Source organism: Elaeis guineensis, chromosome 8 (assembly GCF_000442705.2).
Source record: "Elaeis guineensis isolate ETL-2024a chromosome 8, EG11, whole genome shotgun sequence".
NCBI lineage: Eukaryota > Viridiplantae > Streptophyta > Magnoliopsida > Arecales > Arecaceae > Elaeis > Elaeis guineensis.
In genome coordinates, this window is record NC_026000.2 from 28,378,480 (window position 1) to 28,393,697 (window position 15,218).

General features: G+C 36.6%; 1 protein-coding gene across 1 annotated transcript; it reads right to left on the bottom strand.

Annotated features, from left to right (window-relative positions):
- Nucleotides 1-4,323: 4,323 nt before the first annotated feature.
- Nucleotides 4,324-14,148, bottom strand: LOC105049769 (putative methylesterase 14, chloroplastic). The gene is made up of 5 exons (XM_010929513.4): nucleotides 13,069-14,148; nucleotides 8,430-8,669; nucleotides 8,192-8,335; nucleotides 7,550-7,684; nucleotides 4,324-4,953 (listed from the first exon to the last, which is right to left on the bottom strand). Exons 1-5 carry the CDS (start codon nucleotides 13,321-13,323, stop codon nucleotides 4,681-4,683), a joined length of 1,047 nt encoding a protein of 348 aa, XP_010927815.1. The 5' UTR covers nucleotides 13,324-14,148; the 3' UTR covers nucleotides 4,324-4,680.
- Between the last annotated feature and the right edge of the window lie 1,070 nt (nucleotides 14,149-15,218).

Here is a 15,218-nt window from a genome sequence, read left to right on the forward strand (position 1 = left end):
TGAACATCAAAGACCTGCAGGACTACTTCAACCTCTTGATATTCCAGTTTGGAAGTGGGAACATATCACTATGGATTTTGTAACTGGACTACCGAAAACCCTCAGTAAAAATGATGCAGCCTGGGTGATTGTGGACCGATTGACAAAGTCTGCACACTTTCTACCAATTAGAGTTGGATTTACCTTGGAAAGACTAGCAAAGTTGTATATGAAAGAAATTGTAAGGCTACATGGAATTCCAGTGACCATCGTATCGGATCGAGACATCAGATTTGTATCACAGTTTTGGAAGAGCTTACACAAGGCATTAGGAACAAAATTGAACTTCAGTACAGCTTTTCATCCACAGACTGATGGTCAGTCAGAGAGAACTATTCAGATCTTAGAAGATATGTTGAGAACCTGTATTTTGGATATGAAGAGTTCATGGGATGAGCATCTACCTTTGATTGAGTTCGCTTACAATAATAGTTATCAGACTAGCATTGGAATGGCACCTTACGAAGCTTTATATGGTAGAAGATGTCGATCACCGATTCACTGGGATGATGTTGGTGAGCGAAGAATATTGGGTCCCGAATTTGTTCAACAAGCAGTTGAGAAGATTCAATTAATTAAAGATCGACTTCGGGCAGCACAAAGCAGACAGAAAAGCTATGCAGATAACAGGAGACGGAAATTAGAATTTCAAATCGGTGACCATGTGTTTCTCAAAGTATCTCCTTCAAAAGGAATCTCAAGATTTGGCATTCGTGGCAAATTGAATCCTAGATATGTGGGTCCGTTTGAGATTTTGGAAAGAATTGGTGAGGTGGCTTATCGACTTGCCTTACCCCTTCACTTGCAGGAGTACATAATATTTTTCATGTTTCTATGTTAAAAAAATATTTACCAGATCCAAGTCACATTGTGGAACTTGAACCAGTACAAGCCAGGAAGGATCTAACATATGAAGAATACCCGATACGGATCGTAGACCGTAAAGAACAGGTGCTGAGACGTCGCAACATTCCTTATGTCAAGGTACAGTGGAGCCGACATTCAGAAAGAGAAGCTACTTGGGAGCTAGAGGAAGAAATGAAGCAAAAATATCCCCAGCTCTTCGAGACTACAGGTATGAAAAATTTTGAGGACGAAATTTCTTTTTAGGGGTGAAGAATGTTATAGCCCAAACCCATTACAGCCCACAAAAGTTCAAAAAAAAAAAAAAAAAACAGAGGAATTCAAAATCGGGAAGAAGACTCCCGATGGGAGTCTCCTTCTCCGGCGAAACCCAAGAAAAATCGGGACTCCTAGGACCCCTCGGAGTCTTAGGGTCCTCTATAAGTAGACCCCTCCCCCTTGAGACCGAAGATCAGCCTCTTCCCTCTCTCCTTCTCTCCGTTTTTCTCAAAATAAAGCCGCGGACACCGTTGTGAATCCCGTCGCGATTGCCCGCCGACGAGGTCCCAAGAGGCCGAAGTAAGTTCTTCTCTTTTTCTCCTCTTCCTTCCCTTTCCTTCCATGCCCTTGTGCGTGGTGGCCGGCGACGAGCGTCGTCGATTTTTGGTCGGGAAAAGACTCTGTTTTTTGGGCTTATTTTCCGTGAATTTCCGGCGCCGGCGATCAAAATTGACCGCCGGCCATGTTTCCTCCGTGACCGGGGGAGATGGCCCCGTCGGCCGCCGGCCTCCGCCGTGGCAGCAGCGGCCTGAGGACCAAGAGTCCTCTGTTCCGACGCAGGAAGAAGAAGAAGAAGAAGAAAAAGAAGAAAAGAAAAAGAAGAAAAGGAAAAGAAAAAGAAGAAAAAGAAGAAAAAAAAAAAAAGAGAAGGGGCGGAGAGAGAGAAACTCTCTCTCTCTAGATTATAGGATTTATGGAATTAATTTATTAAAAAAAAAATAATTAAAATTAGCAATAAAAATAAAAAAAAATTAAAAAATTAGGATGTCCAGGGATTAATTCGAAAACCTAGATGCTGTCGACGAATTGATCCTCGTGGGGACATTAGATTTTTAATAATTTAGTTATTTTTAATTCGATGAAATTTTGATTTAAAATATGATATTTGACATATCAGGTTCAGAGAAGGATTTTCGAGACCCTTAGAATTTCTAGTTTGGATTTTCTTTTGAGGTAAGTAGTATTTACTTTTACTGAATTTATCTGGTAAATTATGAATTAAATAAATTTATGCATGCTTGTGATTGAAATTATGCATTGAAATAATTGTTGGAATTATTTATGATGAAAGTTAATTATAGAAAATTATTTATTGAATGATGTTATTTGCTGAGCAATTATTATGATGATATATGATCTCAAAGAATGTTATAATTGATTTTACTCGAATATCAATTAATTTTATTATTCTTGAAAATAATATATGAATTGGAAGACAATATGAAATTGACAACCTGACTGTGTTGAGGACCCCGCCAATGGGGGCATATACGTTGGCAATTGACTGTCCTGAGGATTTATGTCGCCAGTGAAACCAGCGACATGTCGTCAGATAGACCAGCGACAAAACCGCCAGTTAGACCAGCGGTTCCAAAGGACTTGGCTGCCAAATGATTCGCAGCCCACCGCAAGCAGATACACGGTATTATGACCCTGCCACAGGGATAATGTGGTCATAGTCATGGTTGGTAAGAAGAATTTAAGAAATTGATGAATTTAAGAAAAAAAGTATAATTGGAAATTATGATGAATTGACTTTTATATATGATTGACAGTATGAATATGATTTCATGAAATTACATATTGATTTGTTATGCATAGTATTATTTGCCTGATTATTCAGTTAAAGGTATACACTGCTTACTGGGCTATTTAGCTCATGATAAATTTTATGTTTTTCTTACAGATCCAGAAAATTAGCATGATGCGAGATTTCGGTTGGGAGAGCGATTAGAGATGGAGTTAACTCATTGATTTAGGATTTTTCTCAGAATTGATTTAGGACCTTTAGTTTTGTTTTTAGTATTGACTTTGTCAGACAGTTACTTTCTTTTGAACACTTAGTTTTGATTTGTTAATTGAACCAAGGTTTGATTATTGAATAAAGAAAAATTTATTTAATTATTTGTGAAGATATCATGATGAGATACCTTGCATGCTTATGAAAAAAGTATTCTATAAATATGCGGCGGTTGCCATGACCCTCGATTCAAATCTCGGATCGAGACGTGACATATATATATATATATAGCTGTGTCTGCAAAACGGTTTCCAATACATATTAGATGCCCTTTTCATGCTCATCCAGACCCAAGGCCATATGCATGTTTGTAATTCCGTTGCTTAAGTGATGCTACTATGATGCCTGGTTTATAAGATGACAAAATGAGTAATGTAGGAGACTGTTCAAACATTGTTTTATGGCATGAAACCCTTCCATCCGCCATGTATATTTCACCACGGTGCTCGCTCCACGATATTGCTGGTTCTTTTTCATTTCGTGACAAATTAGCATGCCCGATGTTTTACTTGTAGAGACGTGTGCTCCACAAGGAATGAGTTTCTGAATTACTTTTACCAGTCAAAAATTTGCCGATGCTTTTGGTTTATCACTCATCTATTATCTATTATATATAACTAAAAATGGAGACTCAGTTTATGCTAGGCTTTCCATTCACCAGGTGGAGGTCTTTTGGGAGAATAAGTAAGGCTTTTATTTAACATGGTCCTTTATTTTAGATAATCAATTATATATATATATATATAAAGACTACAATCATGCATCAAACTTCATGCTCTTGATGAGAACTGATGATATTTATAAAAAACTTTTGCCCTTAATAAATTTATATAATTTTAATACATTCCCTTTTGATAAAGAAATTTCTTATTTTTGATACATGAATCTCTTATAATATATTCTTTAATATAATAATAGTTGGTTTTGATGTCAATAACAATCATTGTTATCATTTGCATCATTTTTTAACCAAATATTTTTCCAAAGTTCTTTTTTAACATTAATTTTCTCTAAAAATAATTGTTTAATTTGAAAAATAATATTTTTATCAAGTGAAAGGTAATTAAAAAATTACTACCATTTTTTTTAGTATTATCCATACTATTACGATACTCATCATAATAAAAATTTTAAATATCAAATTAATGAAATAATACATTCTGTAGCTAGTGGTTGTTATTTGCTTGTATAGATAATACAAGAGGAAGATGTACCTATAATGATAATTTATTAACAGATATTTACCATAGGTGAATATTATATTATCTTCTCCCTTATGAGTAAAAAGTCATGGAATATCTTACTATTATCAATATTAAAGTAATGGAATGCTTTAATGGAATATTACATTATCTGTTCCCTTAATGAAAAGCAAGTATACCGATTATCAATATAATATAACGAGGTTGAGGGAGAACGTGTTAGCAAGACATTAGCATTTGCTGAAACACAGACTGGGCTTAATCCCAGCAAAATAAACAATATATGCTTGATCAATTCCCCATACTTGATGGACAAAAGCAGCTTTTGGAATCACAAGCATTAACTTATCAAGAATTATCCTGTCCGATCAACTTTGTTCAAGCATGTTTCTCCTCCCAGACCTCCAGAATTTTTAACAAAATCTCTTATTTTTGTGAATCCTTTTTGCCATCCTATTTTATACAGCCCCCAACTTGTAGCTCATCTCATCTACCGTAACCTCGTGAAACCAGTATCTATGAGAGCTGGGCGATTTCAAGCAAAATTTTGTTCAGAGACTGTGGCTTTGAGAAGAAAAGGCAGTGATCACTGCCTTTGATCTTGTAGACCCCATGAGGTGGGTTCTCCCGGACCAGCTTCTCCTGGATGTCGGCTGAGAGCATGTGGTCATCAAGTGTCTGAACGAAATACCGCCGGACAGAGCCATAATTTTCAGGGGTTAGAGACAGCTTCTCCATGATTGGTGCCAGAGGGATGGGTCTCATTGAAACTGCGGCCAAAGATATGTCCTGCTATCACCATTCACCCCTTCATTAGAAAACATAAGTCCCATCCATTACACTGAAAACTATTAAAACATTCAATGCCACCTAGAATTAGCCATGCAGAGGATGATTTCAGCTGGTCATCTACGATTTTCCACAGTTAGTGACTTCACGAAACAGAGCTTCTTTAAATTTAAGAAACTACAATTAACTCGACTGTCATGCATATATAAATTAATATAAAAGAGCATAAAATAATATGATGATGCTTACTGTACAAATTGGAATAAATAGAAGGCACTAAAGTTTAGTAATAGTAAGCATTCTTATCTGAATTATGCATTTTAGCTTGTATGATGCACAAAACATGGATCAATGTACTGTACCATGTTGGGCAATTCCACAAGGAATGTATTTTTGCCATTAAGGTACCAGCATAGATACAGGGTTACAAACCCCTATATATCCTTTGCTGGTTTGTGGATCAGTCAGTGGCATGCACCTATACAGGCTGGCATGGACACAGTTGCATTGCCATAAGCCTTTGCACATCGTTGGCACATGATCAGAATGGCTTGACATAACACAACACATATCTCGGGCATGGGGAGATCGCAGAGTACATTGTTCCTTGGTAAAAATTTTGGGTAGAGATGTTGTACCCAGTGCAATGCCGTTTGGCTTTTAGAGTGCAGCATATGAATCAGAAGCTAACCAAATATTACAGGAAAGCTTATGTTAGTGCATCCTTCCTTCTTTGTTGCGTCATTTTCTCATTAGTCCTATAGCTTCCAGGCAATAATCTATTGGGTGTACTGGTGATAATTATTTTTCTATGCCTGATCAAAATGGATTCGCTGTACAGTTATTCTTTCACTAGTTGAATTCTCTGTTTTTCCTTGGCTAGCCACATCTCTTTGATGCCCACATTGATGCCTTAGTGCCTGAAGCCACAATTAATATAATGAACATCACAGCAACTATTGATTCAGCATTCTTCTACTAGATATTTCACTACATTACCTTAAAGAATGATCATAGTAGATTTACAATCAGTGCTCAATCCACATCTTGCAGTCACTCAAACCTAGAGTTGGCTTTTAGAGCTGCTGCATTCATCTGTATACTGGACAGGTTAAACGTTGAGAAGAAGCAGGTTCAGCAACTTACAAGCAGTCAGGCACCAATAAATTTTTGCACAAGGACCTAATGGCTAGTAATCAACCTGCACCTGATGGCACCTCCGGCCTTCAGCATGAATGATGATGATTTTTGAAAACAATAATGTAAACTGAAGTAATATAAAGATACGGAGGTGGGTGTTAGAGCTTCACGCAATGCTTAAAAGCAATTATCTGGGTTTCTCAATGTACAAAATCTGTAGCCTTGTCATTGCTCAATACATTCGTCGATGCTATCAATTCAGGAAAGAGCTTATGCTGACCAATAGATGTTCATATTGATTGATGAAATCATATTGCTCTTCTTCCAAACAGTTTTGCTCCAACTTCAACACCATTTCCTTCTAAAAGAAGTGCAAATAAATATTCAGAAAGCTCTAAAGTTTCCAGTCTTTTTTCTTTTGCTGATGCTTGGGCCTAAAAAGCATAGATGGTAAGAAAAGCCACACTTCCAGTCTGTTAGAAATGCTTCCAACTAAGGCTTTCTCTTCTATTTGAGTTGGCTTAGTAGTTTATGTGGCAGAATTTGTATAACATCAAAGATCACTCTTAGGTAGCTATCACATGAATGTACACTATCCATGGGGAATTCCTCATATTGTTTGTATCATGTTGACATCGAGGTTCAGGATTTGAGTTCTAACTACCCTGATTTGAGATCAAGTGTAAGACACTTGAACAGTTGAACTCATGAAGGACTTTGATTGCACCTTGTCAAGAATGGTGGAATGTTGGACTCTTCCAACAATGGGCTCAACTTGCCATAGTAGTATTAGAACTTAGAAGTGAACATCTTTTTCTTCTCAGAGATTGGCCAGGGATGTAGGTATAAAATCATTTGCCGAAATGGTATTTTCTTATATCCTATAAGATAATCAGGAAGTTTGGATGAAAAATATATATGTCAGAAGTGTTCAAAAAATAATAACTTTTAATTTTTTACAATATTAAAAAAACTAAATATATAAGTAATTTAGTATGCATCTCCATATCTCCTTTTTTTTTTAATCTTGCTGAGGCAGATGCTGGGCTACTCGACTGAATTTGATTGTTGTCTCCTGGTCCATGCAACACTACTTAAAACTATTTATATTCAAAATCTACATTAACTGCACAAAATGCTGCCTTCCAATTTTGCATTTTGTCAGATAGCCACTAATTATGCATTTGACCTTGGTATTCTTTTTCTATGGATCATGCTGTTCATTAGGTCATATCGAAAAAGTGCTTGCATTACATATCTCTGCTAGTCTATAAGATGCGACCCTGCAGTTCCATATGTTAAATTCATAGGCATGAGGTCAATATAAACATAAATTATATAAAAGAAAACACTTGCAGAAAATTTCTAATGTAGCAAAAAACTATCAAAAATACATTGTATAAACCGAAAGAGAAGAAATTATCTGATAAAAGATTAGAATTGAATTGTTTCTAACCTTGGAAGGACTCTGGTTGAAGTATAGACATTTAATTTGTTGTTTGTCCAACACAAGGCCAGTAGGAGACTTGTCTCTTCCATTGTTATAGACTAGAAATTGTGACTTTTGCAAGAAAACATCAGCAGATTCTAGCTGCAAAAATATGTCAAAAGAGAATAAGCAAGAATAACTTTGAAACAAAAAGCCTTAAGAGCAATAGACAGCTTTCAACAGCTAGAATGGAAACATCCCAAGGTCAAACAAGCTAAGAAAAAAATTCCCTTTCAGGCACATGCCAGAACACACCTTGGTCAGATACCAGGCCAAGTCAGAGATGGTCCACAAAATTTAAGTCTGAAACGGATATCCCTAGCAATCTGAAAAAACAGACAGTTGCTTGTGGCCTTTCCCAATTGTGTGGAAAATCATTCATTGGACAAGTCAAGATGAAGATGTTAGTCCAAGCCACATTGTAGCCCTAGATCAACAAGCATGCATGATGCAGGATGGAAATAATGCAGTCACATATAAGCATACCAAAAAATTTTGTATATTTATAATTTAATATTGTTGTGTCATCACACAGTTTTCTTTGGATGAGCTTGGAAGAGAGGATTGAGGTTTGGAAGCTACTGCTAATAAATGAACGGGGGCACTCACTTCTCCTGAAAATACATCAAAAGGTCTTTGTCCATCCTGTACCATTGTGGCACTAAGAAATACTGCTTTCGTGATCTTTTTTGAGAAATGTTCTAGTGCATATGATATGCTTGCACCTCCACAGCTATGGCCAACCAAAATAACCTGTGACATTATATTGGTCAAAATATTATTGATATATAGCAAAGGTGCTTATAGAAACACATGCAAGAAAAATTATTTATGAAAGCCTTTCCACCTTATCATCCTCAGGAAGATCTTGCAGGTAATTAATTAACGGCTTTGTGTAGTCTGCCAAAGTTGTTATGCTGTTTGTATCTGTGTGGTCTATCCCAGACCCTGTGAGATCCAGAGCAACAGGATGCAGTCCTGCCTCCTCCAACAGAGAAATGGTCTTATACCAGCACCAAGCTCCAAATCCTTCTCCATGTACCAGTACAATTTTCTTTGTTTCAAGATTCTCGAGAGAAGCTGGGACCTGAAAATACAATTTCCAAAAGGGAAAAACAGTTAGAGTTACATCATGCATAATATCAAAAATACTACGAAAGAGAAGGCATGGTAACTAGAAATCCACTGCAAGGAACCTATGTTGCTTAAAAGTGAACAAAGTCCACAGTTCATGGCTGGTGCACGTCCTACAGGAGTTTGTAGAATGAATTGGCACTGGCAACCCATGAAGCATGAACAGAAATAACCAATATGGCTACAAAAGGCGAAAACATTGATGTGTGAAAAAAATATGAAGACATAGGTTATAGATAGAGATGCAAATATACGGACCATTGGGCAAAATTTTACACTATTAGGGCCCAGCCATCAGGCCAACCTTACCTATCAAAAATTTTGGATAACCCTGGCCTGACACAGCCTATCTGCATCCCTAACATGGTCATGGCAGGGAAATGATGAAAATTAAGACATCTTTTCATGTCTATAACTATCTAGTACATGAGAAACATTAATTTTTGTTCAAGTCATCTGCTCCATCCACCATCTCTTTCTTTATCAGAGCACATATGATGGTTTAAGGCTGATAGGATCTTTATATACCTTAATGTTTATGGAAGTGGGTGTCAAACACCCACTCAACCCAACTTGTTATTTGGTAGCTCCAAAAACATCCAGACACGTCTGGAAAGTATCTGGATCACAAATTCATCTTATGTGGTTTTTTCAGAGAATGGATACCCATGGACTTAAGGCACATTGGTATCTGACGTTTATTAAAGATGACCATGGATACTCCATGGAAGCATATGTGTTTTCCAGATTTCATACGATAGAAATTAAGAATTTATAAAAGAAGAAGTTAAGGATGATATATCATTTTTGCTTTACTGATAGAACTATTGGTCTTAATTTTTGATGGTAAGAATTTGAGTCAATGGTAGTAAAGTGTGAGCTATGCTCAAAAAAAACAAGATGTTGATGCAAAATCTATCTCTTGACTTGAGTTGTATACCACAAGCAAAAATGTCTTTGCAGATTAACCTAGTAATTTCTTTTCTTTGTCGATTATTTAGAAATTTTATTTTAGCCATGTTTCTTTCTAAGGACCAAAGAATAATACAAGTTTTATTACAAAAACAAGTTGGTAGTTTGTAGGACTCCTTGATAAGAGGCCTCTCTCTTTAACTGCAGAGAGAGTGTGTGTGAGAGGATAATAAGAGGATGAAGCCATGAAGGGTTTCATTAAGCTCGGTGGAGTACCCAAACCACTTTCCCCTTCTCATCGATCATAAAGAGAAGAGGAGAAAGATGGTTTCAAGAGCTTGACAAAGCATCAACACATCCGTTCACAGTAGGATTGATAGACAGAGAGGAGAAAAGAGTTCAGGCAAACTCAGCCAAGCATTGGACCACTACTCCAGTCTTATCTATGTCTGGCCATCTTTCCCCACCCCATCTTGGATATGTCTATACCATGCCAACCCCCTATTATGTCCTTGACTCAAACCACTCTAGCATTGCCCACCCTCTGCATCCTCTGTTGCACCAATCTACCAAACTTGGTCAATACTCAACCATGTCATGGAGCATTCCCCTCTCTCACATTCGATGTCTTGCTCCAAACTCCCTCTATGCCCCACTTGTTCATGTCCTTAGCTGCCCACATTGGACTTCTATCATTATTGTTAATAGAGAGGGAATGAGGGTTCATAGATAGGGAGGGGAACAGAGGAGAGTCAAATTCCTTGAAGTTTCTCATTTTCATGGTTTTCATTATTCAAGTTGCCCTATGACTAACTAAAATGATCTTATTTTACTGTTATTTTCATCCAAATTATTACCTTCACCATCTCTTGAGGGAAAACAATTGATAGTATCCATGGCACTGGACATCCATTTTGTTTAACGGATGGCATATCAATCGCTCAAAAAAAAAAAAAAGAGGCAAAGCACATGTCATATCATTTTATTTCATGAACATGAGTAACCAAACTCTGAGGAACCTTTATTGTGGAAAGTGTGAGTATCATAAAATAGAAAGGTTGACATTTTGTTTATCCAATACGCACAAGAATTTAGTGAAGCATTGTTATGATGTACATAATATGCAATTAATAGTTAGAGAGATAATTGCCATAGTTCAGGTCTGGAAGGAGAAAAATTGCAATGAACAATAGACAGCCACTCTGATAGCTTCATTGCACCTCTTTAAAAGCATTTATCCATGTTAGCTGAAGCATCTCCAAGGCAGTGTTACAGGAACATTTTTATTTCCAATTTTTAGAAATTTCAATTTTTGAATTTTTTAGGTTATGCTTGGACATAAGATGATATAGAAGGATATTCATTCGTAGCTACTGCATAAATGTAGTCACTTGCTTACATTGGCTAGAAGTGTTAGCACTTTGGCATTTTTTGGATTCTCTTGTTAGGAAACCCTAGAAAGCAAGTTATGGCACTACCACTCTTTATTGTTTTACATGTAATGAAATCAACCTAGACAGACTTCCACTAAAATGTCATGTCTTTCCCCCCATCTACGAATTTGGTGTTCTTTTTTTTGATAAGAAAGTGGTAACAAGTAAATTTAGTAGCATTCAACATATTTCAATATGTTCATATGCTCACATTTTGTAGAAGAGTCTTGATGTCTGGTTATATAGATATAGGGATGAACAATTTAGGGCACTTGGGCACTACACAATCGTGGCAAGTATTTAGTTTACACTAATCAAAGGTCATTTTCATGAGTGTGAGTGGTTCGCCAAATTTGTGTTGTGGATCTACTTGTACAAATGTGGAGACAATTGAACACATGGTGCACAAAATTAAGGATCATGGATGAGCAATGTTAGAAACAATCATGACAAGGTTCGCCATCTCGGTATTGGATCCCGTACTGATAAAATCCTAACATAGTGTCAATATGTAGTACGGTATGACAATATCAATATGAGCGGTATGGCATTACTGGTATGGTACGGTATTACCCCATACTAGGTGGTATGGGGCGGTATAGCAAACCATGATAATGACTAGACAAGGGTGAACCTGATCGACAATGCAAGTATGCAAACAGATTATATGAGTGACCACATGAGTAAGATTGGGGTTATCGGGCTGATGGTAATTAAGGCAGTTTAATGTTTATGGTGGGAGATAAAGTCATCTATTTATGGCTATATGAGTTAATTGATCTAAGATGCTCGAGTTCGGCTTGAATTAAGCTCAAATCAAGCTCAACACAGATATAATTGATCCAAGCTTAAACTCAGTTCTCTAGCTTGAAATTAATTTCAAGTGAAGTCAGCAATTAACCCAACTCGGTCAAGCTAAAATCCACAAGGCTCAAAAAGGTTTTATATGAACACACACTTACATACTACCATATAAAATCTTTGTTTGATGGTTTACCTAAACTATTATGTTCTGTGGAGTGATAATATATTTCATAGTATATTAAAAAAATTAAAATTTATGTCTAATGAATGTTAATTGCTTTCTAAATTTAATTGTTTGAACTGTGCTTGAACCAGCCTTCAACTGAGCATGATTCCAACTGAATACAAGCTCAAATTGATTTCAGCTTGATCTAAGGTTATCAAGCCGATTGATTAAGCTTGATCAAATAATAAACAAATCAAGCTTGATTAGACCCCAGATTTATCAAGCAGCAGCCTCTATAATCAATGTGAGCAGAGAATTATCATGAAAGAAAATACTGCAACTGTTCTTCTGACAACTTATGACTGAGAAAATCATTGATCCATGGTAATGAAGATCGAGGAAATACTGAGAGTTTACACATTGACTGCGACCATAAGTTTATAAGGCATCATTGGAGGAATGCTTTCTAAACAGTTTCCAAGTTCTTTTGCAATAAGATTCAACAAGCAGTTATTTTTCACTTATCACAAAAACCATTGCCAAGGATATCAATACAGCTTCTAAAATCCAGAAAAGAAGTTTGGATCCTAAACCTTTCTGACAAACAAATCCTTTTCTTCCCTTGATGTTTCCATTAAGCCACCCATCGAAAATAGTCAAAATTTCCATTCTCCAAATTGACAGCCAAATCACATCTAAATCTTAAAAGAATTTTACATCTTATTCTAGCAACTTATAACCTACATTATAAATAAAGAGCCTAGTTTTTAGAATCTGTGATGCGAATGAGAAATCACATTTTGCTCTAGTTAAACAAGCTAGGCTTATACCCTTAAGAAAATACTCATTGCCAGATCTTCTAATGTCAAAGCTACCACCTTCATGCAAGGAAAAGTGAAATAAATGATTAAACATTCACGGTTCTATAAAAAAGAATAAATCATAGTTTTTTTCGTACATAAAGATTAAATCATAGTTAAAATATATGGTGGAGCAACGAGAACTGAAGGCTGAAAAGGTTGCAATCTGAAAGTAACCTGTCTCCCATTTGTGATTGAATCAGGGAGGTCCCGCCGCCGAGAGCTTGTGGATCCAATCCTCCGGGACATTGAGCCATTGAACCGCTGCGATAGCTGGTGCTGCTGGATTGCCATCGCCAGGGCCTGGCGGTGCAACAGCTCCTCTTCAGAGACCGTCTTCCTCTGTGACCTCGAGTTCGAGGTCCTCTTGCTCCTTGACCCGACGCCACCTCTCAAATCCCTCTTTGGCATGCAAATCAATCCGTTGCCCATGGAATTACTAGGGAAGAAGACAACTAAATCCGGACAAATTATTCTATATAAAGATTTTTGAAAGTGGTTGAGAATAGTTGGACAAATTTGGCCAAATGAGATCCAAAGATGCTTCTTGGCCCAAGTTGAGGAGAAGAATTTGATATAAGGATGTCAAATAGAATCGAGAGCAACTCCTAGGAGAATTTGATAGGAAACAGGAACAGAGTATGAGATCACACCAAAAGATTCAATAGATTACCCAGCTGGAGAACTGGAAAGAAGAGATTTTGAGCAGGGATTCCCGGTTATAATTAAGAAAATACCAAGATTTCAAGCTCCAGACCTCGAAAAATTCGATTCAAGGCAAAGCCAAACGAGGTTCTTGTGACACACTGAAGCTCGAGAGTGAAAACTTCAACAAATTTCGTAGCCGAAAAATAAGAGATGGTTCTCAAATGGATTCATTAAAAACGAGAAGCAATAGAAATTCTAACTAAAACAGACAGAAGAGGAGATTTTGAGGGAACCATAAGACAAAAACGAGAAAAAATATACCAGAATGGCAAATAAAACAGATTTGAGAAAACTAACAGATTTCGTCTTTTTCTACGCGAATAGGTGATACTCAAGCGGCATAGAAGTGGAATCACGGATTTTTCGGCCCTATATCACAAAATACTGGCCAAAAAATCATCTTTCGGTGATAAAACGGGGCCCTAAGAAGAAGCCTGGGAGATGCTTTCTCCAAAGGAAGACTACGAAGGATGAGCTCAGAGTTGTTCTCAGAGATATAGAGAGAGATTTCGACGACTATGGAAACTAGTTCAGAGAGGCTCCTTTCAAACGTTCGCTTGGACGTTTCAAGCTCTCTCTCTCTCTCCCACAAGTTTCTCTCTCTAACAAATTTTAAAATCAAAGTTTAAAGGGGTAGTTGTGGCATTACACCCTACAGTACGTCCACTTCATGGCCACCCATGTCATCAATCCTAACCTCTCATCCCTGAAGCGATGCATAAAAATACTCACTTGATAAACGGGACCATCGTAGAATGAATGGACGGTCATAAAGTGCATGAGTATGGAATAATTTCTCCATGTGAATGGTGGATTGGAAGGGTAATATATTGAATTTCATAAAAAAATTATTTACTGATAAATGGAATCACTCAAAAAATATTAGAGAGTTTTTCTTGGGATATTTATTCTGCTGGAGGTATTATGTCTATGGCTTTTTAGGTCATCCATCACAATCATTCATTTCTGTAGTGATGCATCGAAATGCGAAAAATGAAATCTGAAAAGGTAAATGATTGTTTTGACGATGCAACAGATCTATGTGGTGTTTGCAACGTAGAAAATAACTTACCCAGTGTCATCTTCAAACAGTCTCTTTCAGGGTTCTGGTTGCAGTCTTTTGTCCCTTTTCCAAAACAAAAGAAAATCATTTGAACATGTCTTGCAAGTGATCCGCACGTAACTTTATTTCCCTGATGGTACAGAAAATGATATTATATTGGTAAGAGGAAATGGATTAGGAGTGCATGGTGGTTAAATTGTAAATTTGAAAAAAAAAATTAAGCTAATTCACTAATGAGGTGCTGGACCCGATTGAAATCGAAATCGATTAAAATTAAAATAATTAAAATTAAAATCTAAATAATCAAATTTTTGAAATATTTGATACATAATTTAAATTAGAATCAAATAAAAATTAAATTATAAAAAAAATAAGATTAATTTTATAGAGATTAGGCCATTTCGATTCTATCCGAAAATCAAAATTGAAATAGAATTTTCTCAATTAAACGGTAAACAGTTAGAATGAGAGTTACTCAATTCTCTTTCAATTTTAGATCACCGCTTCTCTCAACCAAATATCATCTTAAGAGTATCTTCGAAAGCTTTTAAGAATT